The sequence below is a fragment of the Streptopelia decaocto genome (genome assembly GCF_964273445.1).
Source record: "Streptopelia decaocto genome assembly, chromosome: 23".
In the NCBI taxonomy this organism is placed as follows: Eukaryota; Metazoa; Chordata; class Aves; order Columbiformes; family Columbidae; genus Streptopelia; species Streptopelia decaocto.
The window spans coordinates 644,355-668,192 of record NC_138678.1 but is presented as its reverse complement, the minus strand read 5'-3'; the positions used below and the strand labels follow the sequence as shown (position 1 = coordinate 668,192).

The window sequence follows — 23,838 nt, the reverse complement described above, 5'->3', positions numbered from 1 at the left end:
TAACAAGGAAGGGATGGTTTTGTGGTTAGAGCATTAGCCTGGGACTTTTTCACCCTGGCCGCTCTGTTAGACGTCTGTATGTGACCTTGGCAAGGTTGCTAAGTCTGACGGTTCCTTGTAGAACAAGCAATATCCTGCTGCACAGAGCTCACAAGGCCACTGAGGTTGCAATAGCAAGGCAATTATAACTGCAGCACCTTGCACCGGGCCCAGCAGTGTTTTAGGAGTGCTATCTGTAAAAACATGTCAAGGGGTTTCACATTTGGAATGGAACTTGGTACTAAAAGCCTGTTCGGTTTTGTTTTTCCTCTGATCCCCTTATATCTGTCTCCATTTTGTTTTCAAAAGCTTTTGTTGTGTGGAGCTCGTTGCTTAACGTTGCTCTGCAGAGCTGTAACGTCGTACACTAGTTCTTTGTGTCTGCCCTGTGACTCCTGATGCATTCCTAGTACCATAACTATGATTTTGCCATTAGTATTCTCATCTATAAATTGTGATAACGATGGCTTGAGTTGCCTGACTATAGCACGGCATGGGACAGGACCGAGGCTGAATCACATTCTGGGACGGAATCTCCTCGGACATCAGATGTTCCATCCAAAACATGACTCGCGTTCTCTTTTCCTCACGCCTGCCTCTGCAGTTGGCCTCCTCTCATGGAAGCCATCTGCTCACGCATCTGTGGACCCCGTGAGCTCACAGGGGAAACAACTGTCCTGTTTTCTTCACCTTCATTAGTACTGCGGCGGTTCTGCGGCAGCTGTTCCTTCCCTGCAGAACAGGCTGTGCTGTGGTGCTGCGGCCACGCGCTCCTGCTCCATTTCTGAGCAAATAAGCCGTCTCTAATGGACGCTTCCCAGTCACGTTCCCCAGTGCTTCGCCCTGTGTTGGTGATAAAGTTCTGTGGAATGGCAGAATTCTGAGCAGCTGTGTCTTCAGGACTGAGTTGCTTTCAAGATCCTTGCCGAGGGATAGCGACAGGCATTGTTTCTGGCCGCAAAATAGGCAATTTATTCTGTCTTGGTGTAGGCCTCTCAAAATACATCTTGGCTACCCAGGCGGAGCCTGGCAATTAGATAAACATAATTTTAAAGCAATTCAGGGGCAAGGGTTACAAACTCCCTCCTGGAGATGATGCAGATGATGTCTCCCTACTGCAGGACAGGTACCTAACGCTACGCACAACCCAGTACATGGCAGAGACCCTGCTTGATTTTTACAGTTCTTGAATCTTCTCCTAAAGAGGAAAAAAAAAGAGGTGTATTTGTATAGCTGTAGTCAGTGTGGCTTGTTTGCTTCCTGCAGGAGAGGGGTGCGCTGGGCTTCGAGAGACACTATCACGTCACCGATCCCTTCATTCGACGCCTGGGCCTGGAAGCAGAATTGCAAGTAAGTGGGTCCTGTTTAAAATAGCAAACTGAGCTACTTGTACAACTTAATGCAGGAAAGACAGCGTGCGGGAGTGTATGGAATTGTCTCGGGTGGGATAGGTGCTGATTACTTCGTCTTCTGAACTGCATAAGGGCCAGGGATAGCTCGATGGGACCTCGTGTGAGGTTTCTGCGTTAAATAACGCACCTACACACAAACCTTTAACGGGTGTCAATTGACTGATCCTAACAGGGTACCCAGAGAAGACAACTGTCAGCTGGGCAAGGCACTCAGCTCTGACACTGAAGACTTAAAGAATAGGTGCTTGTGTTGCAACCTGACACAGCCTAAAAAGATATCTTGGTTTGGGGGAAGGAAGGACTCGTTTATCCCCCTTTTTCTACCACATCTCCCATATCAGATGCTACTCGATGCTCTCTTAGTATTTCCTGTTGCAGCTGGGAGTTAATTTGGATGAAGATGTGTGCTACAGTCACCCAGCAGCAAGGTGCTTCTAAAAGAGTTAGCAAAAGTGTGTTTTCCCTGCATTCCCAGAGAACCTGCACATGTAATTTGTCAGCCTAGCCAAGGGCTTTTGAAGCAAAGTCACCTTTCCGTGTGTACAGCAGGATTTCATCTGCAGCCTCTGAGACTAAACTGCCATTTCATTTTGCCTTTTCTACCCCCCCTGCTATAGCATGTCTGTCTTTTCTGGAGGTGCTTATCTGCCACGTGGGTGTTATGGGGTGTTTTTTTTTTCAGAGTTGGAATAAAAAAACCTGCTTGTATGGGAACAAGTTGTTTTGTGCCGCAAGTTCTCTGTGTCCTTGTCTAAGAACAGCTCTGTTCGATAAGTCCGAAGTTTGTGTAATACTAACTTCCCTTTTTAAATTCTTGTTGTTCCTCAGGGTCACTCTGGGTGTGTCAACTGTCTAGAGTGGAATGAAAAAGGAGAGTAAGTATGTGCCTTGATTTGGGGGATAAATAAACCCATAACCCCAGGTTTTCCCAAGAAGAGGATGTGGGGTGACTTATCATAAGCAGCTTCTTCCCATTCCTGGTCAAGTGGAGCTCAGGCTCCAAGTTTTGAACCGTAGTAGAGCTCAGGCTTCAAAAGAAGCTTTATTTTGTTAAATATATCTGGATATTATTAGAAACGCCCCTTTCATGAGTTCAGAAGGGAAATGGTCAGACTAAGAAGTGGAGATTGAAGGCTGCTTCTCTTCTCTTAAGTGGTATTATGGATTATAATGGATCTTTAGGATTTGCCCAGCTGGTAGTGACATTTCCCCACCCCCTTCACCGTGCTGCTCAAAGCTTCTGCTGGGGGACAAATATCTAAGGGAGACAGGCAGAACATTTACCCCTCTCTCCAGTTCTAGAGGGAAACTAAACCTAAGAGCATTTCTGTTAGCCAAGTGGAACAGAGCATCTGCATGAGAAAGGGCTGGGTGGAAGAGCATATATTTTTGACATACCTCTTGTAAGATCCAAAGTCCTGCTGTCTGATAACACTCAGGATTATTTACTAGTGAAAATTTCATGTATTTAAAAGATCAGGCTACAGGGAACTAAGTTTAAAACAGCTGATGGTTGCAGATATCAGATTCTTTTGCTTTGAATGAAGATAGATGAACAAGGCAAACGGCGCCTTGCGATACCACTCCCACACCCTGCACTGGAAAACAGTGAGAGAGCCCTGGCCTGGGACGGCTTGGGCACATCCACAGCCCAGGAATGGATTGTGGATGGTGCAGAGCAGTTAATTAAGCCAGGCTAATCAGGAAAATGGAGGCCCTGCATTTTGTTCTTGACCAAATGCTCCTGTTTTCCCCCGTGCCACCCGAGTCTGCGGTGAGCTGGTTCAGTGAGCTGAACCAACGACGAACGCTCGCTTTATCTGCTGTGGGGTTGATGTTCGGCTGGTTTAGCTCCCTGAACCGGCTGAATGGATCAGTGCACGGCGAGCAGCTGGAACACACAGCTGAGGAAAGAGGGAGGAAATGGGCTGCTTGGAGCTAAATTAACTTAATGGCTGTGGTCAAACCACTCTAAGAAATTGGGCACGGCTTAGAACAGAATACCTGATGCATGCTCGTCTTCTGTTTCTTTTAGCTTGTTGGCCTCTGGCTCTGATGACCAGCATACCATTGTCTGGGATCCTCTGCACCACAAGAAACTCCTTTCTATGCACACGGGACATACTGCAAACATCTTTTCTGTCAAGGTATATGGTTAGGTGGAATGAACAGCTAACAAATCAGTGACCTAAGCAGCCAGAGAATAGATTCTTGCTGGGAAACATTTTCCTGCAAGCAATTTCCCCTTCCAAATAATTTAATATTTCTAATGTCAGGGGAAAATTGCATTAAATCTACTATGTGCACCTTTTAGTTTATGCAGCTCCTGGACTTATCTCATTCCCTTTGTAAATTCAAAGGAAATGGTTGTAGCAAATGGGGGTGAGACTGTTTTGTGTGTCGCTGGAGCTGGTGACTGTTCAGTGTGCACGCTGGCCTGTGTGTAGTGTAGGTGATAACGTGGGTCATCGCATGTTCCTAAAAACAAGCCACTCTGTGACGTGCCAGGCCACCTCGGCCATGTCTGTGTGAACAGCCTCAGCGCTTCTTGCTTTTAAATGTCAAATCTGTTCCCCACAGTTCTTGCCGCATTCAGGGGATCGGATCCTCATCACGGGAGCTGCAGATTCCAAAGTGCACGTCCATGACTTGACTGTCAAGGAGACCATCCACATGTTTGGAGATCACACCAACAGAGTTAAGCGGATTGCCACGGCTCCCATGTGGCCTAACACCTTCTGGAGTGCAGCAGAAGACGGGCTAATCAGGTACGGAACTCTCGTTGTTCTGCCCCAAAATTAATTGGATTAGGATCCACTGCAGTATGTACTGTGCACAGATCTGAAGAGAAACTGTCTCTGTACTAAAGAGCTTAAGCTAATCTTTCCTTTTCCTGAAATGGGCAGGATTCATCTTGAAATGTAGACTCCTCTGATAAGTACTTTCCTCAGCTCCTCTGTTTTTCTCCACTGAAAAGGGAGGCCAGGAAAGGAACAGCCACATCAAATCAAAGGGAGATACAACGCTGAGAGACGTTTCCCTCTAGAGTCATTGAGGCACTAAGATGAGCAACGTTACTATGAGAGTTTGTTTCGTATGAGCTGCTATTTGTGAGGTCACGACTGGGAGTTTAATTTGAAACGTGAATAGTTTTGTGCACATTATAGAGCTGGTTTTAGTGGTTATCCCAGTACTGAGGCCTCGTGTCTCTTGAACTGAGGGACTTCCAGTAACTGGTGGTGCAAATAGCAGTTAATGTCATTGGTGTCACCTCTTCAGAGGAAATGGCCTCAAGTTGCGCCAGGGGAGGTTGAGGTTAGATTTAGGAACAATTTCTTCCCCAAAGGGCTGTGGGGCATTGGAACAGGCTGCCCAGGGCAGTGCTGGAGTCACCATCCCTGGAGGGTTGGACAGACGGACATGAGGTTCTCAGGACATGGGGCAGGGACAGGGGTGGGAGAGCAGTTGCACTCGATGATCTTGAGGAGTTTTTCCAACCAAAATGATTCTGTGATTCTGTTACCCAGTGGCACGGGCTGCCTGACGCTCTCTTCCCTTTGCAGACAGTACGACCTGCGGGAGAACAGCAAACGTTCGGAAGTCCTGATAGACCTGACCGAGTACTGCGGGCAGCTGGTGGAGGCCAAATGCCTGACGGTCAACCCCCAGGATAACAACTACTTAGCAGTAGGGGCCAGTGGCCCCTTTGTGCGGCTCTACGACATACGCATGATCCACAACCACCGGTAATGACAACTGTTTTTTCTGGGCAGATGTGAGTGGTACAGAAATGTGTCCAAGGCTCCGGTTGGAAGGGGGGGTTGCAATGATCTGGCTCTTGATTGTCCTGCTGTGGATTTTTACCAGTATTTTTTTATCACCCAGAGAATAATTTTGATTTGTGTGAGCGCACTGGGGTGTGTGAGGCCGGCTTGTGACTGCACAGCTGTGTTGGCCTTGCCCTTGTGCGTGAACAACAAGCGCCAGCGTAGATGAGGCTTCCAGCAGTTGAATGCTGTGATTATAAGACTGTTCTTCTTTTTGGACAGAAAAAGCATGAAGCAAAGTCCTTCAGCCGGAGTTCACACGTTCTGCGACCGACAGAAGCCCCTCCCGGATGGAGCGGCGCAGTACTACGTGGCAGGTACAGGGACCTGTGCTGGGGGTGACTGATGGGACTTTAATGCCTGAAGAAGCAGAGTTGCACCCTTCACACCAGAAACCGCTGCTTGGAAGAGCTCTTCTCTGATACAGGGACGTTCCACAGAATCGCAGCTTATTTTGCTTCTGTGCTGTGAAGCATCCTGGGTTGGGTTAGAAGGGGGGTGGTCAGTAGGTCGGAGAGGTTCTCCTGCCCCTCTGCTCTGCCCTGGGGAGACCACACCTGGAATATTGTGTCCAGTTGTGGCCCCTCAGTTCCAGCAGGACAGGGAACTGCTGGAGAGAGTCCAGCGCAGCCACCAAGATGCTGGAGGGAGTGGAGCATCTCCCGTGTGAGGAAAGGCTGAGGGAGCTGGGGCTCTGGAGCTGGACAAGAGGAGACTGAGGGGGGACTCATTCCTGGGGATCAATATGGAAAGGGGGAGTGTCAGGAGGATGGAGCCAGGCTCTTCTGGGTGACAACCAGTGACAGGACAAGGGGCAATGGGTGCAAACTGGAACACAGGAGGTTCCACTTGAATATGAGAAGAAACTTGTTGGGGGTGAGGGTGGCAGAGCCTGGCCCAGGCTGCCCAGGGGGGTTGTGGAGTCTCCTTCTGTGCAGACATTCCAACCCGCCTGGACACCTTCCTGTGTAACCTCATCTGGGTGTTCCTGCTCCATGGGGGGATTGCACTGGATGAGCTTTCCAGGGCCCTTCCAACCCCTCACATTCTGGGATTCTGTGTAATTCTTGCTGACGTTGCCTGCTCGCTCTCCCTGATCTGGCAGTGGTGTGTGTTGGTGAGCTGGTCTCACTTCTGGTCTAGCGTAAATGCCTTTTTGTCACTGTTATTGCGAAGTTGGGGACTGGATAACCTGGGTGCTCTAGGCTTTCTCCTGGAACTGGTCCCAGCAAGGCTGCTGTTCAACATCTTTTTGGCACAGAAGTGGCTCATCCTCATCCTGCAGATGAAGAACCAGTGATGCAGTATCTGGGCAGTCTAGATGACATTCTTTTACAGTGCTCATTATTTACTAGTTTTTTTCCCCAAAAATGTTTATTGTTTTTCAAGTGTCTTAGACCAGCATGTTCAGCAGACTGGTTTTGACTGTTTTGCTTCTGATGAGTCCCGCCAGAGAATTTAAGAAATCTGAATTGGTCATGCAACACATCTGCTGTCTGAAGCAAAAGAACCTGTGTGTGAGCTGAATGTTTAGAAGTGTTAGTTTGATTGTGCTGAGGGCTTTATTAAGGAAACCTGCTTAGAGGGTTGAGGTTGGAGGTTCTTGTTTGCATATGGCCACAAATTGCAGAAGACGAATCCGTAGTGAATCCCTAAAACTGAGATTTGCTGGGTTCTGCAGACTCCATTGTTAGCAAGCTAGTTGTAAATCCAGTCTTCTCTTCACATGGAGGTGGCCTTGCAGAATTGATACCTGGAACTTGTGAAGAGGCAGCTACGCACATCTCCGTGTTTTGGTGGCTGGTGGAAGGATTCAATAACCAATATGGGACATGGAAAATCACTTGGGTGCATGTGGAGTGACGTTTCTCTCCTAACAACCTCCTGTGAAAGGGAGCAGCTGGGGTAGGACAAAGACAACGGTTACCGGTTCTGCTAATACGTCTGGACCTCTTCTCTCCACAGGGCACCTTCCCGTGAAGCTTCCAGACTACAACAACCGGCTGAGAGTCCTGGTGGCCACGTACGTCACCTTCAGTCCTGATGGCACCGAGCTTTTGGTCAACATGGGAGGGGAGCAGGTAGGGAAACAGCTACAGATTGGCAGAAACTTCACATTTGGTTGTGTTTGTTGAGTTACTGTATGTTGTGCTTTCTTGAAAACGGGTATAGCACCTTCTCTGAGGGTAACGTGATTGATTAGTAAACTGCTTTCTGTTTTTTTCAGACCAAAAGCTTGGTATTAGGGATTCATTTGTTGTGCTACCACTGATCAAGCTTGAACCACATTCTGTCTGGTTTTCCAATTCACATTTCGCTCTCTGGAAGAGGAAAAAAACCCAAACCAGTTCTGGAACTGACCTTTGCTGACCTAGAAAAGATTTCATAACTCATTCTTGAAACATCAAACTGCTTCTGTAATAGAATGTAGTGAACAAGGAACTTAGGGAGGCAAAGGCCTTCACCTGCAATATTGATTGCTTTAATTTTAAGCGCTGGGCGATATTCATGGATCTTCTGTAAAGCCCATCAGTGAAATGAGAAAATCCTCCTGACAGCATTAATCAGCATGGATTAAAGAGGAACTTCGCTCGTGGGCAGGTTACTCCATGGTTGTCCTCTACAGATCTCTCTCACACGTGTGCTCATTCCCTTTATGAGAAGGTGCTGAGTGAGATGGATTATGGGTCTGATCTGGGCTGCCAGTTCCTACACCAGCAGTTTTAAATTAGGGCTTTGCAGGGCTGCTTTTGGAGTCTCTCAGGAAATCTTGGTTTCATCTCTGAGAGACTTTTACCTTGGTTTAGTGTGCTGCATCTTTCCTCTCAATAAATGCTTGATTTCTTCATGATCACTGCATTACTCACATGGTTAAAATAATCTTGTTGGAGTTGAAGCTTTTGGAGCAGGTTCACTTGTGGTCAGGACATCTCTTCAGTTCTGGAGGTGTGGAGAGGGTTTTCTTACCTCTTGGGTCCAACAGGGCTCCTGTTTCTTAGCAGTATTCTTTCAGAACCCAGCGCTGGAATGGAACGTGCCACTGGTGCTGCTGTCGTCCCATCTATAAACCAGATTCCCAGTTAGAAAATTGGAAATAGCAAAACACAGACATGCAACCACGTACCATCCAGCCCTGTTTTATTTCTGTGACTTGAGCTTCTGTGTTTCACTGACTTTTTATTTTTTGGTCTTCATTCCTTAGGTCTATTTGTTTGATCTAACATACAAACAGCGACCATACACTTTTCTCCTCCCGAAGAAGTGCCATACTTCAGGGGGTAAGTACGATGCCATCCTGAAAGGGAGTGGAAGGCAGAGTGAAACCATGTACCACACAACTCTTTTTAAGGGCGCAGCCCAGTTTGGGCAGGAACTAGGAAAATTAATTAGGGCACAGGTGTTCCTGGGCTGCTTTTACAGTGCAGTTCATACCCCATGTTCTAAAACCCTTCTACAGAGTGACAAACTTGTGTCTTGAGGGGAGAGCTGAGCTGTCGAGAGGTGTGCGCATGTGTGAACTAAGGAGAACATTTAAAGCTGCGCACGAAGGATAAAGCAGAATTCATGGAGGGGTTGGGGTCCCAGCATCCTGCCTTAGACTGAGGGGGAAAACTTTGTGGATTGGCATGGAAATAGCATGTTTTTATTTTTTTAAACATAACAGTAAAATGTAGGATACATCTGTTATCCCCCGATGCGCCCATTAGGAAGGAGACAGAACAATCTCTTCGCTAGTCTAAGAATCTGGCCTGGCACTAATATCCCTCCTGGTGGGTGAGATAGTTGAATCAAAAAGTCATTTATTTGATGAGTAAGTATAGCCAAAAGCCTTTTTATTCCTGGCCCTGTTTCTTACAGGGCCTGTTTGCACACAGATACTGCAGGCACAGAGCGTTATTCCCCGGGCAGAGCTGACTCTTATCAGGGAGTGTTCCCTGCTCAGCCCCTTCCCTGCTCTCCCAGCGCTCTGGCGGGGTTTGATCTGTGTACTCAGCGTGCCTTAGGCCTTAATCTAACACACACATCCTGGTAGCAAATCCACGTCCTGCCTGCCTTTCTCTTCTGTCTTGAATGCCTGTGGGCGATCCGTACGGCGGGATCTGGTGAGGTCACGCTTTAAATGGCAGGAGAGCGTTTGAACAGGCTCACGGTGCTGTGGTTGCAGCAAACGCTCCACCCTGTTGGGCACAGAAAATTCAGACAAAGGCTGTGAAAAGGCGGCATCGGTACAAAGGCTGAGTTTCGTGTGCGTGCACGTTTCCGTGCACCAAAATCTCCGAGCGGTTCGGTAGATGGGCTGGACAGTGTCCCCGATTTCCCAGCCTGTGAAATGGCCGCAGGAGTACTCCCAGCTGCAATGTAAATGCAGTTTGTAGAGCTTGAAGCTGAATATTTTCTGCAGAAATGGCAGGTGATGTGGCTGCATGACCTTCAGAGGATTAGTTCAGCTTGTAACAGCTCCTCGAGCAGCAGGGTAAGAAAAGAACGAAAGGAGGAAAGCGTCTGGAATTCCTTTACTGGATTCCTCCAGCAGTTCTACTCATCCTCCTTGTTCTATTAACTGCTCAACAGCTTAGCTCCATGATTCTTTATCTGACTAAATGTAAAATATACGGTTACTAATGTTACTAAATACTAGAGCAGTTTTAAATGTCAGGCTTCTGATGATCGATCAGGTGCTTCCATTACGGCCTCAGCTCAGTGTGAGTGCAGTTCAGTTCACGCTCTGCTCTCTTTGTGTGTGTACACTTAGTTCTACGTGTATCTACTCTCTGTTCTAGAGTTGTGTGTTGCGAAGGACGCTGCAAAGGTTATTTTAGCCAATGTAAGAAGGCAAATCAAATCTGTGTGACTGGAGGAGGTGGGATGCATGGAATCAGGAAGTTTGATTTCTGCTCTGAATGGGCGTTGGCTCAGCTGTACAATAAACCCCTGAAGCTTCAGATATTAGTTTGTATCATCGACATTGATACTTAGCGTGGCTGTATGGTTGTTTTCTTTCTAACCTCCAGAAGTGCAGAATGGAAAAACCTCTACCAACGGCGTGTCGAACGGCATCCATCTGCACAGCAACGGCTTCCGCTTGTCTGAAGGGAGAGCACACGCGAGGTAAGGGGACGTTCCTACCTACGTGAAAGCCCCACGGCTCTGTCCTCGTCCTCTTGCCAGGGTTTGGTGCCACTAAACAAGGCGTGAAGTGCAAATCCACTTGGCATGTTGACTTGATTGTCAAGTGGCCTCTGCCTTAGGAGCTGTATTTGCTTCTGGTGCGTGGGCTGCGAACTAGAGTCACATCAGGCAAGATCTGAGACTGGGACGCTGGGAGATGCGTTGTCCATGAGGATTTTTCCCCTCTTATGAAGAATTACTGCAGACAGAACTGAGAAATGACTTTTCAGGCCCAGAAGCAAGGTGTTCTTCGTTGTCCTGAGTGCTTGTTGCTTCCAGACCTGCAGGAACTGTGTCTCGGTAAATGGGAGAGGTTATCAGGTCGAAAGAGCTTTGCCATTTTTTTGGGGCACCTTCCTGCTGCAGACTGAACTGAAGCAGCCCAGATTGCTTTACGACAGTGGCACAGGAGTATCCACAGTCTGCACGTGAGTGGGGAAGGGATGGAGAGCCCTCTTCTATTGTTCCTGCTGCTTGCTTTCATTACGAGCAAAATGCAGTTGGGATGAAGCAGAAGGAGACTCGAAGCACATCTTGCTGACTGCTTTTCCTCCAGCTGATGAGACATGGTTAAAAGTCAAGACACAGTTGCTTAATACCATATATGGGTAGTGTTAGGTTCCACCAAAGTCACTTTGTTGGATTTTTTCGGCTCGTTTCCTCTAGATGGCCCCTCCACCACGGCAGCAGAGATGTGGCTGCAATTTGGGGTTGCTGAGCCTTGTGCAGGATGCTTGGTTTCTTCCCGAATTTGCATTCTGTTATACATTGCTAAAAGAGGATTAGAAATGTTTTTTATGCAGTCAAAAAAAAAAAAGGCGTATTGTGAAGTCCGAGGGATTAGACGCTGAAAATACCCACTGTTCAATTCTGAATTTATGTCTGTATATAAAGCAAAAATGGTAACAGCCACACGATGGTCAAAAAGAAACCTTCCTCCTGCATTCAGGTTTTTCAGGTACAGGGTCTCTTCTGCCTTTTTTTCTGCAGCTTTTGGTATTGGTTAATGCTGGGACTTGCTAAGCTAGAACAAAACACTGCAGACATTTTCCTGGCTTACCCGTGCTCCTTTCTGCTTCCCCTTCAGTCCCCAAGTGGAGTTACCTCCCTACCTGGAGAGGATCAAGCAGCAAGCCAATGAGGCCTTCGCCTGCCAGCTGTGGACACAAGCCATCCAGCTCTACAGCAAAGCAGTGCAGAAGGCCCCCAACAACGCCATGCTGTACGGAAACAGGGCCGCTGCCTACATGAAGCGCAAGTGGTAAGGAAGGAGAGAATATCGCGGAGTTTAGCGTCACTTCTGAGTGCCACGCTGCCTTGTTGGCCACTGCGAAGCACCCGATTTGCTGATGTGGGGGGTTATTGGATCAAACTGTAACTGGGTCACCTCTGGCATAGGTCAAGGGGGTTGCACAGCGGCGTGTCTTGGAGAAATTACAGCCGCAGATCCCGCACAGGCAAGCACAGCTGGTAATAGCTCATCGTTTTGCCCGCTGGCATGCTGAGTAACGTTCTGTTCCTTTCCTGTTTAAAAAGAAACCAAAATTCCACTTCTGAGTAACAGCATTATGAGTGTCTCCAAGGGCGTTTGCATTTCTTTGGGTAGTTCTGATCTGCGTTAGAGTGTGGCTCTAAATCGGCTGTCAACAGATGAGGTAATGGTTACCGTGCTTCCTAACTTCTTATCTTGTGATAGAAGGTGGTTGTGGGACTGCCTGGAGTTGCTTTGGTTGCTGCTTTAGCCGAGTAACTGGTACCGTGTTACCCCAGCTAACCCACGCTCCCGGGACTGGAAACAAACCCCCCTGAGGGATCTGGGGAGGTGGCAACTGGTGCCGCAGAGTCTGCGGGAGGTTCTGCCTTAATTGTTGCAAAATATTCTGTTAGCCTCTGCAGTAGGTAATGTCTTCTCTGACCAATAGCCAGAGCTGCATCTGCAAGATACAGCTGAGTTATTTTAGTATCTGTCCCCTTGAGCAGGGTAAGACTGAGGAGCGTGACTTGCCATTAACATATTTAAAATAGCTGTGGTCCTTCATCGACATTTGCTTTGTGAGGATATCCTTCTCCTCTCCCTGCTGAAATCCCCAGGATGAATTCTCCCATCTTCTTGCCAAGATAAAGAGCAGCCAGCCGTTGTTGTGACTGTTGGTAACTGGCCTACTGGCCATTTTGCAATAGCAGAGATTTGGGAGCTGCCTCAAAAAGACCTCAGTGTTCAGAGGGAGAAGAACAATAGGTTGGGATTAAGGAATGGAAGACAGAAGCCGAGTGCTGATCTCCTGAATGACATTTTTCTTATAGAAATCATTTTTCCCGAAGGATGTTGGCAGATCTGAACCTTTCTGTGTGTCAGCTACTGCTTTGCTATAGTTTTCGGGAGGAGGAAGATGTGAAAATACATGCGCAATGGGTTCCTGTGGCATGCAATGATTGCAATTTAAGTAGCACTGAGCTGATACCTTCTCAGGTGCGGAAAAAACGGGGCACTTTCCTGCTGGAAACATTTACTGGTGTATGGCAGAAAGTGGCTGGGTGTCACTGCCAAAGGGGGTGACGCGGTTGGACGGTGTCCCACACTGAACCACGTGTGTCTCTGAGGTGTCCTTCACGTTCCGAGCAGCAACGGCTATAGGCCACAGAATACTGCAGGTCTTGCTTTGGCCTCGTTCTCTGAAAACTGGAGAGATCTGGCGAAAAAGAAGGTCTGTAATTTCCAAACCTCCCCGTGCTCATCTCCCTGAAGATGCCGCTTGTACCCTGCAGCACTTCTAAGGCCGTCCTTTGAAAATCTGCTTGTAGGAGCCAACTGCATCCCTCTCCAGATTGCTTTTAGGGTCTATGCTCATGATACTTAGCTGATTTCTAGTGTGAGGTTGGACTCTATGATCTTAAAGGTCTTTTCTGACCGAAACAATTGGCTGATTCTGTGCCGTTGGTGCGCCAGGCGTGCAAGCCCTGCTTGACTTCTCAGCCTCCCGCAGTCTGAACTGGATACCAGCACCAGGGTTCCCCAAGTCTCCCCTGTTCCAGAGCACACGCAGAGCCATTCTTATCCCCACAGCTTGGGGAAATCAAGCGTAGCATCCAGTAACTCTAAAAAGGATATAAATATCCATTGTGACACCAGTCTGCTGTAATGCTTATTTCTAAAACTTGCCGATTTTTCCTGTGAGGGTGAGCAAAGACCGCTGCTTTACGCGTTTGTCCATCAGGGCTGTGAAGTGCGGTGGTTCCGTAGCTCCTCGAGGGCTACAAGTGGCTGTGGGCAGGGAATCGTGCTGCCACGCCGTGCGTCCACACAGGGGCACGCGTGAGCCGCCGCGCTGCCACGAGCCCCGCTCGCCTGTGCAGGAGAGGCCTTGTCTGCTTGGCCAGAGGGCTCCTGCATCCTCCATCTTCAAAGGACTTCCCGAAATGTGTTCTCTCTGTGAGATCAGCTCGGTCGGATTTAAAATGGCAGTTCAGGACTTGCTGTGCATTTGCTGTGTGGTCACGTTACGGGAAGGTCACAGAATCACAGAATGTCAGGGGTTGGAAGGGCCCTGGAAAGCTCATCCAGTGCAATCCCCCCATGGAGCAGGAACACCCAGATGAGGTTACACAGGAAGGTGTCCAGGCGGGTTGCAATGTCTGCACAGAAGGAGACTCCACAACCCCCTGGGCAGCCTGGGCCAGGCTCTGCCACCCTCACCCCCAACAAGTTTCTTTTCATATTCAAGTGGAACCTCCTGTGTTCCAGTTTGCACCCATTGCCCCTTGTCCTGTCACTGGTTGTCACCCAGAAGAGCCTGGCTCCATCCTCCTGACACTCCCCCTTTCCATATTGATCCCCATGAATGAGTCCCCCCTCAGTCTCCTCTTGTCCAGCTCCGGAGCCCCAGCTCCCTCAGCCTTTCCTCACCCGGGAGATGCTCCACTCCCTCCAGCATCTTGGTGGCTGCGCTGGACTCTCTCCAGCAGTTCCCTGTCCTGTGGAACTGAGGGGCCACAACTGGACACAATATTCCAGGTGTGGTCTCCCCAGGGCAGAGCAGAGGGGCAGGAGAACCTCTCTGACCTACTGACCACCCCCTTCTAACCCACCCCAGGTCCCATTGGTCTTCACGTTACAGGGAGATGTGTGGAGGTGCAGCGGAGAAGCCGGGCTTGGTGCCCCTGGGAAACAGCAAATGCTGTTAGTCCATGAGCTTGTGGGCTCTCTGCTTTTTGGAAACAAGCTGTGGGGTGAAATGAGGGCTGGGAAACAGCAGCAGAAAACATTCACTATTTCCACTTGGGCTATCTAACCCACCCCTGCTTTTTCTTCAGGGATGGGGACCATTACGATGCGTTAAGAGACTGCTTGAAGGCCATATCCCTGAATCCGTGCCACCTGAAGGCCCATTTCCGTCTCGCCCGCTGTCTCTTTGAACTCAAGTACGTGGCCGAAGCGCTGGAGTGTCTGGATGACTTTAAAGGGAAGTTCCCGGAACAAGCTCACAGCAGCGCCTGCGACGCGCTGGACAGGGACATCAACGCAGCCCTCTTCTCCAAGAGCGATAACGGTGAGTGCCAGCGGCCGGCGTGGTTCTTCAAGGTTATACTAAAATCTAATGATCAGACAAGGAGTTTTCTCCTTAAACTGCCTTTCTGAAGTAAAGCTCCGACTTGCGAGAGAGATTGATTGTTATTGTGCACAAAAACTGGCTGGAGCCTGTTCTTTCCTTGCGCCTGGGCCTGGTTTGCGCTTGAACGAGGGTATGATAAAAGGAATCTGATGTGCCCAGGGGATAATCTGGAAGGAAGCTTGTGCTCTAAACCCTGCTTGCTGCTGAAATTGTCCTTAACTCTTCTCTAAAGCTATTGGGGTCTCCTAGAGTGCTTTCTGTTTGCTGAGAACATGTTTTTCCCCAAATTCTGATGAGGGAAATCTGTTGTCTTTCCAGCTGAAGACAAGAAAGGAGGTGGTCCCATCCGGCTGCGAGCCACAGGCCGCAAGGACTCCATCTCAGAGGATGAGATGGTGCTGAGGGAGCGCAGCTACGACTACAAATTCCGATATTGTGGCCACTGTAACACTACTACAGACATCAAAGAGGCCAATTTCTTTGGCAGGTATGTTGGCAGAGCATAATAGGGATGCAGGACGGGAGCGTGAGCAGCAGCGGAGTGCTCTCTTCCATCGGATAAAGCCTCACGCGTAGCCCCATGTGACTGTTCATAAAATGCCGCTGACACCGGTTTGCAGGGTTGAAAAAGATGACAGAAACCCTCCTCCTTGTGTGGCTGCATGAATAGCTGGTTCGGTAGCAGATCCACGGAGGACCCGGTTGGGCTAGCGTTTCAGAAAAGCCATTTGGGATTGCAAACGTGAATCCTGGGGATGGAGGGAAGCAACACAAAAAGCTTTGTCTGGATCCGTAAGCGTGAGGGGTGGCAGCCTGCTGATTATAGACGCCAGCTGAGGTTCTGCTGTCTGCTAGAGACTAGCCTTGGCTCTGAGCCGTGATCTCCAGCCTCTGCTCCTCTCACCCTAGCAATGCACAGTACATAGTCAGTGGCTCAGATGACGGCTCCTTCTTCATCTGGGAGAAAGAAACCACCAACCTCGTTAGAGTGCTGCAGGGAGACGAGTCGATTGTGAATTGTCTCCAGCCTCATCCCAGTTACTGCTTCCTGGCTACCAGCGGCATCGACCCGGTTGTACGACTGTGGAACCCGAGGCCAGAGGTAAGAGCCGCTGTCACAGACTGTCTTGTCGTGACATGTAACGCACTCCGGTCTTTCCTCCTGGGATCTCTTGAGAGTTACAGCAGCAGTAACAGCCCCTCTTTGGTCCTAGCGCTGTCGTGCTGAGTCCTCTCCCTTTGTTTTTTGCAGAGTGAAACTCTCAATGGCCGCGTGGTAGTAGACATGGAAGGTGCTTCCCAAGCCAACCAGAGGCGGATGAACGCCGACCCGCTGGAGGTGATGTTGCTCAACATGGGGTACCGGATTACAGGACTGACCAGTGGCGGGGCTGGAGGCTCAGATGATGAAGACAGCTCAGAGGGGCAAGTCCAGTGCCGGCCCAGCTAAAACAGAACTGCCTCTCCTTCCTCTAATTGTTTGGCTGAAAGGGAACCTAGTTTCCTTGGTCCTGAACTTTCTCTGACGAATGACTGCACTGTTTCGCACTATGCACAGAGTAGGACAAGCTGGCAGGGGCAGGAGCGGCCGTCTCTTTAAACCATCGCCACCACCTCCTCCTCCTCCCGTCAGGCTACTGAGCAGCGTGGCAGTGCAGTCCGGGTTTGCCTTTAGTGGAGTTTAGTCCCAACAGGGGTCTTTGAGTTGTCTGTGAGCAGTGTAAGCTGGCGATGTATTTTTCCAGAGCTGCTGTGTGATCTGGTAGAGGAGGATGTTGCCCGCATTCATGCATTCGCAGACGGGATGTTAAATTCCTGAATAAAATACAAACCTAGGGCAGGGGTTACGGAATGAATTTACTGCAGTGATCTTGGTCTTGAAAGCTTCACTCTGCTTTTGTGCTACCAGCCCGTCTAGAGGCCCCTGCTTTAGGGTTGTTGGCCACGAAATACCTATTTTGTCCCATAACATTTTTCTTTCTGGCTTCCATCCCCAACACGTTGTCACCAGATGTGGCTGTGTTGTTTTAAGGACTGGATCTTGCCTGTCTTGTCCCTGGGCATCTGTCTTAGTTGATGACTCAGGAAAGGCGCTGAGTGTGTGCAGCTCAACAGGCCAGGAGGTGCTTGCCCAGCTCTGATACTTTTTCCTGTGGTCTGTGAACCCGTGGAGAGAGGTGACAGCAGCAGGAGCAGCTTTGATCAGCGGCCTGGGACGCGCGTAGCTAAAGCTGCTGAGGAAAGGGGCTGGTAACAACACTCGTTCAGACCTTCTCTCTATGTTGCCCAAATTGTGTGTGGCTGTATTCACCTTCTCCCCTCCATGTCACCTGTGCAGGAGCTGAGAACATTGTCACCGTGCCCATGTTGTAGCTGAAGTTTGGAGCTTTCAGCAGCGTTTTTGCGCGGTGAGCCGCTCTGTCTCACCAAGGCGGGCCTCCCCTGCCTCGCTGGTGTCACGGCCCATGGATTAGTGGTCCTCTCAGGAACCCTCCTTCCTCTTCCCGCTCTCCACACGCCGACTCTGGCTGCAAAGCCAGGAACACACCTAGAAATGCAGCACTGTTCTTCCGTTCCTCCCCCCTCATGGAACACGCAGCTTTGTTTCTCCCTCTTGCAGTTGCCAAACACTAACTATCAAATAGATCTCACGCAGCTGTACTACAACCGAATCCGAAGAGGTTGTTTTTTTTTCTAGGACTGTCAACTAAGACCAAAGAGCCCCTGGAGATCTTAACTGCTCCGCGCTCTCTCGTATCTCTTACTGCCGAAGGTCTGAACATGCTGGCCTGGTCCCAGGGGTGCGAGGTGTGTGTCTGGGAGCGCGTGTTTGCTGCGTTAGGGCTGTTCTTCCGTGTGCTGCAATCCCTGGTCTTCCTGCTGTGGAAGGATGAGAGGCCTCCCCTTTCCTCCTCTGGCTGCCAGGTGCCGATGAGAGAGACTGCGCAGTGGTAACCGGCTTCCTCTCCCTTCCAGAACAGTCTTTTTGAGATGAACGAGCCTTGTGCGGCAAGGAGAGAGGTCAGAGTCTCGTAGCCGGCAGCATCTCTCCAAGGACACTGTTTCCTGCATGGAGAGATCCCTCGTGGCCCCCTTGTCATCGCAGTGGAGCTAAGTGGGACCTGATCTCAGCCCCTCAGACTAAGATATCCATCTGCTCTTTCACGTCTGGGTAAAACCGAGCCTTAGCAAACCCCAGTCTTGTGGGAGCGTGTCCCTCAGTGCCCAGAACGCCTGGCTGGGCTGGCAGGCCGTCCGTCCGTCTATCCCCGCGCTCTGCTGGCGCGGTTTTCACTTGGCTGCCGAGGCCGCCTTGCCGTGTTTCACGCCGTACCAGCGCGGTAGACGCGACTCCTTCCTCAGTTTCCCTTTTGGTTGCGTACAAGCTCCCCCAACCCCTGTGTACCCCAACACTCAAAGCTCTTCAAAACCTGGAGGCAGCAGAAAACTCTTCTCACTTGGGTGGCTTTTTGACATTTTTCTGCTTTAGGTTTTCCTACTAGACACATTCTCTTTCTTTTCCCCCCGCTTCTCCTCCCACTCAAACTTCTTTTTCAGTTTTCAGTAGACAATGTCTGCAGCCTTTGATTTTTAAGCCAAGACTGAGACGGAAAGCTCTGAAGAGAACAGACCTCTCCCTCCCCATTCACCTTTTGCTGTGGCAGCTATTTTCTGTTGTTTTTACCCTTGCGAGACAGTGCGGCTCGTTTACCTGCCGGTTGCAGTGCGGAAGCTCCGAGGTTCCCTGCCTCTGCAGTGGATTGTTGGGTTTTTAATGGCTGCTTAGGCTAAAAAAGAGAAATAATAACGGGAGAGAAGGGGAGAGAAAAGTCTTTCTGCCTCTAGCCCCCTTTCCCCTTGTCGTGGGCAGATTACCCGCTTTGTCACTTGTTAACGAGACATTTGTATTTATTGGTGAAGGAAAAAACATGCTGGGGAAGTAGGGAGAAGATGTTGCTTTATTGACCTCTGCTGTTTACTTCAACCCCCTCTTTGGGAAAGCTTCTTCCTGCTCTTTCTGGTTAACTCTTTCTAGCCTGGGATATGCAGGGACACCTCCTTTATTTTTGTATTCTAGCAATGGGCTCTCCGTTAGGAGACTCTAGGACTCTCTTAGTGTTGCGATGACCATTGCTTCTCACTTTTCCGAGTACTAAAAGATGATCATCTCGTAAACTTTGCCCCTGCAGTTGTAGAGGTAACACACAAGCCTTACTGCCCTCATTAGAAGGAGCAGAAAACTTGTTTCTCTGGTCCCTGGAAGAGAAAGGGTTAAGCAATTAAACAATTCTTTGTTCTAGTTCTTTCTTGGTGTCATTTTCTTTGGGGGATTGTTCTGGCTTTGTTCTACCTTTCTCCTCTCTGGAGGTGGACACGGGCGGGTGGAGGGCGGGCAGGTTGTTGTCTCTGCTGCTTCATGGAGAGCAGAGGGCCCAGGAAACTTGAACGGGGAGTGGGGAGCCCAAAATGGGGCTTGTAAGTTGTGGTGGCTGCTGAGTTAGTGCTGATGTTGGTTTATCCAGGAGCTCAGAGCTGGTGGTGGAGCAGGAGCAGCATCCACCTCCAGCACCTGGTTTAGAGCTAAAGCTGCAAACGTTGGGGTGAGGATGAGGATGAGGATGGCTGCGGGGGCTTGCTGGGGAGGAGAGAGAAACGGCTCTGGAGGGAGTTAGTTTCCCGAATTGTGTTTTGTCAGCGTGGGGGTAAAATAGATAAAATTGTCTTTGAGTCCGTGCTGAATCCAAGAGGTAGAGGTGAGTGGGGTGGCAAAAAGCTGCATAGGGAAGATGAGCCTATCTTTGCCTTTTAGCGCTTCTTAACTAGCGTCTTGCCCTGGTGGTTTGGCTGTGGGACAGACCCAGGGTCACTCCCTGAGTCACCGTGATACCGACTGACCTTCTGAGGTGGTTCCACTCTCAGAAACAACCTACTTATTGCCTTAAAGCGTCTCGCGCTCAGCGTGGTGTGTAGGACACCGACGTTTAGACCCAGAGATGGTCCCTTTAGGATATCACAAACTCACTTTCTTCTCTGGGCTCCTGCTGCAAAACCTCCCAAATACTTCCCTGCCCTCCAAGCTGCAGAACACCAGGCCTTAAATAAGAGTTAGAAAGCCAATCAGCTGTTTCCAGCATCCATTCGAACTCTTATTTTCAAAATTCCCGTTGGACACCCTTCAGCCAGTGGCCCTTTGAGGCCTCTTCATTTCAGATCCTCTCTGATAGAAATTACTGCTTTACAAGCCAGCTCTGCTCTACCAAAGCAATGTGCATCCACAGCTGGAATTGGCAATCAGCTAATTAGGTCAGATCTTGGGTTGAATGGTTGGACAAAGAGGAAGCGTGGAAGGGGATGCTGAGTGGTTGAAATGGGGGTGGAATGGCTAGAAGGACCTAGAAAATGAGTTTGATTTGTAATTTGGGTAAGGGAATTGGGTTGGGGAGGGAGAGGAGCGATGTCCTCTGGGATGAGGGGAGGGGAACAGTCACAGCCGTGCTGCTGAGGTCACTCTTTTCTGATGTAACCGTTTGCAGTGCTGGGAATGAGTCTGCAAAGGGCTCGAGGTGGGAAATGCGAAACGGGAGCTGGATGTCAGCAAACTGCCGCTCTTGGGGGGAGGAATTCGGTCTCTGCCCGTTCTGCTCCTCGTAGCTTGTTCAGGCCTCACTGCTGCAGGAGACGAGGCCGATGGGGAGGGAAGGTGGGTCTGGTTTGGGATTTCATAGCTGAGAAATCATCGCGACCTGCACTTGGCTCTGAGCTCTTCCACCCTGTCTCCCTTGTCCCTAAGAAACCGGTGGCTTTCCCTTTAAACAGAAAAGTTGCCCTGTGGCTCGGCTGTGTCAGCTGGAGAGGGAGAGAGAAAGAAATGCAGCTCTGGAGTGACAGGGACGCAGAAAAGACCTGCAGGTTAAAGCTGAGGGGTGAGACGGCTTAAGGGCATCGCTTTTGGGGTGGGTGGCCAAGCCTGCGTATGTTCTTGCGCTCGTGAGTAGCACCAGCGTCGCTCCAGATGAGCGTGACGTTTCTGGTTCACGCTGAGCGATTAGGGGCTGTCAGCTTGCGGCAGGCACGGACCAACAGGAGAGGAACAACACGACCGCAAAACAACCCACCCCAGCATCACCTCCAGGGCGGGGGGAAGGACGCCTTGGTGTCCTCCATCAGCCTGTGCCTCGGTGACATTTTAAATCGACTCCTGTGTGCGGTGTCGCCTGCTGCTGCCTCGGTTGTCAATGTCAGAAGGGGGAGGGGATCTTTTCCTTGAGTGGTTTGGTTCTGGCAGCCCCTGTAATGTTGGAGCTGTCACAACAGGGAAGGTTCCCAAGGAAGCCGCTTGCTGAACAAGAGCTGGCTGGGTGCCGGCTTCTTTCAGGCTCAGAGATGAGCCGGGGTAGAAAGGGGAGTGAACCGAAAACCCCTCCCAGGCCGAGCTCCAGCCAGAGCCATGGTGGTGGTGCAGATAACCCCAAACGGGCTCCGCTCCTCTGGGAAAGGCTCCACAGCCCCAGGGTGCGAGTGATGCGCTGGCACCTGCGGCGAGTAGGAAGAGATCCTGAGGACAAACATCCTGGGGCTGACGGGAGAGAGGAGCCAGTGGTGGCAAAGCCCTGGCAGAAATGGGGGTGAAACCTTTTGTTTCTCCTCAAATGAGAGATTGCAGAAACAATGATGGCAGAATTCCTGCTCTGAGCATCGATCCAGTATTGTCGGCAGGCAAGATAGCTGCAATAAAAAGCCCGGCCTTTAATTTTATGCATGGAGAACTTCTTACCTGCTCTCCCCTCCCTGTTCCTCCCCCTTCCCCGCAGTTTCTTTTCCAACTGCAGCTATTTTTCCCTGCTGACTTCAGGTGTTTTGTATTCCGCTTAGATCAATAGCAGTAGAACAGCAGCAGCTTTCCAGTTGTCACTAGGAAGACCCTGCTGTCAGCTCCAGCTCACCCGTCTGCTGCCAGTGCGGTACTGGGGCTGGAGAGCCCTTCTGCTTGCCTGACAAACACAAAAGAAAGCTGTGCAGTACAGGAGGGCTGGATTGATTATGGGTTTTTTAAATCCAGCCTGCGGAAAACAGTGTTCTTCCCGTGCTGCCACAGCGGGGTTTGCCTTCCTGCATTTGGCTTAAGAGGGACTAAACTGGGATGACCGGAGCGGCCCCTGCCCGCGCGGGAGGGCACAAGGTGGCACGGTGGGGGACACATCCTGCTGAGGCTGTTGGCGCTGTCCTCGCTGCGGGACGTGCCAGGGGAGCTGGTCCCTGGTGATACGCTGCTTGGCAGCCTCCGAGCCGCGAGCAGGAAGGGCAGATCCATCGCCTAATCCGACAGACACGCCGGGACCACGGTAGCTGATGTGAACACTGGTCCCTTTCTCATAGATTTGAACGATCTCTGATATTTCTGTTAGCCCGGAGCAAATCAATGCAAGTATTAATTCATCGAACAAAAAGTGTTCACTGCAACAAACACGACCTTTGTGTGCATCTTCCAGCCCAAGTGCCAAAATAGGAAGCGGCTGTTAGAAACCAAAGCACCGCGCACGGCTTTGCTCTCAGGAGTCTCTGCGTTCCTCAGCTTTCTTTCGGAACCGAGCTATTTTGGGAATTCCCTCACTGTCAGATTCCGAGGAGCGTGATCTCAGGCTCTTGCTGGACTCTGACGCAGCGACAGGCGACGCTGAGACGCTGCCCGCGCTGCAGCTTGGTGTGAGCAGCCCAGCGCAGGCTCTGCTTCCATCCAGGTGCCTCGGGAGCCGCCCTCCCGCTCCCAGGGGCCGGCCCAAAACATGGGCTAGACTAGGAAATAAGGCGGGATGGTAGATGATCTCTCTAGGGCTCCGAAATGTAGTCTGCAGTGCGTTACTAAGCTAGTTTTGTTGAAACCTGAGTACTCCTATGACAAGTTAGCACATACCGAGGGTGGGTAGGGCCACCTCTAACCTAGACTGTTAGCCAGCGCTTCCCACTGCCGCGCTACCATCTCCAAATTTATTCTCTCTGCGGCAGGCAGAGGTTACCGGTCTCCTGGGTTTTCCAGCTGGAAGCTTCACTTGAGCATTGATAATTGTGGAAGGTTGGACTCGATTACTGAGCAAAGTCGGGTAGCGGACAGCAGAACGCATCAAGTAGAGATAGGAAAAGTCTTTGATGAAGGAGAGAAATTTTGGTAGAACGTGGGGGTGTTAGTTGGAAGCACTACGTTTGTGATGACTGTTGAGAAGGCGGCTCTGGCAATTAACAGGGTTTGCTAACAACAAAAGCCAGAGTGCTTGCTCGGCGTGCTGGAGCTACGAGGGAGGAGGACGAGTCCAAGACGTGTTTTATTAGCAAAACTCCTTGGCGTTGTGCTGCGTGACGCCGCAAACTGCGCCGGGGAGCTCTGGTGACCCCGAACCAGCTGGAGGTGTCTGTGTGGGGAGGAAAGGAGCAGCGTCCGAGGACAGTGAGGACAGAGGTGAAGCGGAGAGCGGGGCAGAACGGCCCCAGCGGCGACCAGCCCCGTCCATCCCGCTGTGTTCGCTGGGTGTGCTGTGGTGGGGTGGAAATCTGGAATAAACGTGTTTCTTCTTCAGCTCTCTCGTGTAGTTTGAATTAAACTTCCTAATAAAGCGATTGCTATTTTTCTAAGGCGCTTCTCCATTTGTAAATGCTGTTCCACACCTCGGGGTGCTGCTTATTCCTGCGCGGGCGCTTTCCTGAGAGGGTTTTTGACCTGGCAGCTCCCAGAACGGCTCCACCGGCTTCTGATCTTTGGAAAAGCAACAGCGGAGGTTGGTGTGGCGG

The 23,838-nt window shown here is 50.3% G+C and overlaps 1 protein-coding gene across 1 annotated transcript in view; it reads left to right on the top strand.

Moving 5' to 3' along the window:
• WDTC1 (WD and tetratricopeptide repeats 1) overlaps positions 1 to 23,682 on the top strand; it is a 30,999-nt gene extending 7,317 nt beyond the window's left edge. Inside the window, exons 3-16 of the mRNA XM_082071256.1 lie at positions 1,306 to 1,389; positions 2,280 to 2,326; positions 3,487 to 3,598; positions 4,032 to 4,219; positions 5,015 to 5,197; positions 5,501 to 5,595; positions 7,244 to 7,359; positions 8,481 to 8,556; positions 10,291 to 10,387; positions 11,535 to 11,708; positions 14,759 to 14,994; positions 15,376 to 15,544; positions 15,967 to 16,159; positions 16,310 to 23,682. Of these exons, the coding sequence (XP_081927382.1) occupies positions 1,306 to 1,389; positions 2,280 to 2,326; positions 3,487 to 3,598; positions 4,032 to 4,219; positions 5,015 to 5,197; positions 5,501 to 5,595; positions 7,244 to 7,359; positions 8,481 to 8,556; positions 10,291 to 10,387; positions 11,535 to 11,708; positions 14,759 to 14,994; positions 15,376 to 15,544; positions 15,967 to 16,159; positions 16,310 to 16,507 (1,968 nt within the window). The 3' untranslated portion in view covers positions 16,508 to 23,682. The remainder of the gene's footprint in view (positions 1 to 1,305; positions 1,390 to 2,279; positions 2,327 to 3,486; positions 3,599 to 4,031; positions 4,220 to 5,014; positions 5,198 to 5,500; positions 5,596 to 7,243; positions 7,360 to 8,480; positions 8,557 to 10,290; positions 10,388 to 11,534; positions 11,709 to 14,758; positions 14,995 to 15,375; positions 15,545 to 15,966; positions 16,160 to 16,309) is intronic.
• Positions 23,683 to 23,838: the final 156 nt, after the last annotated feature.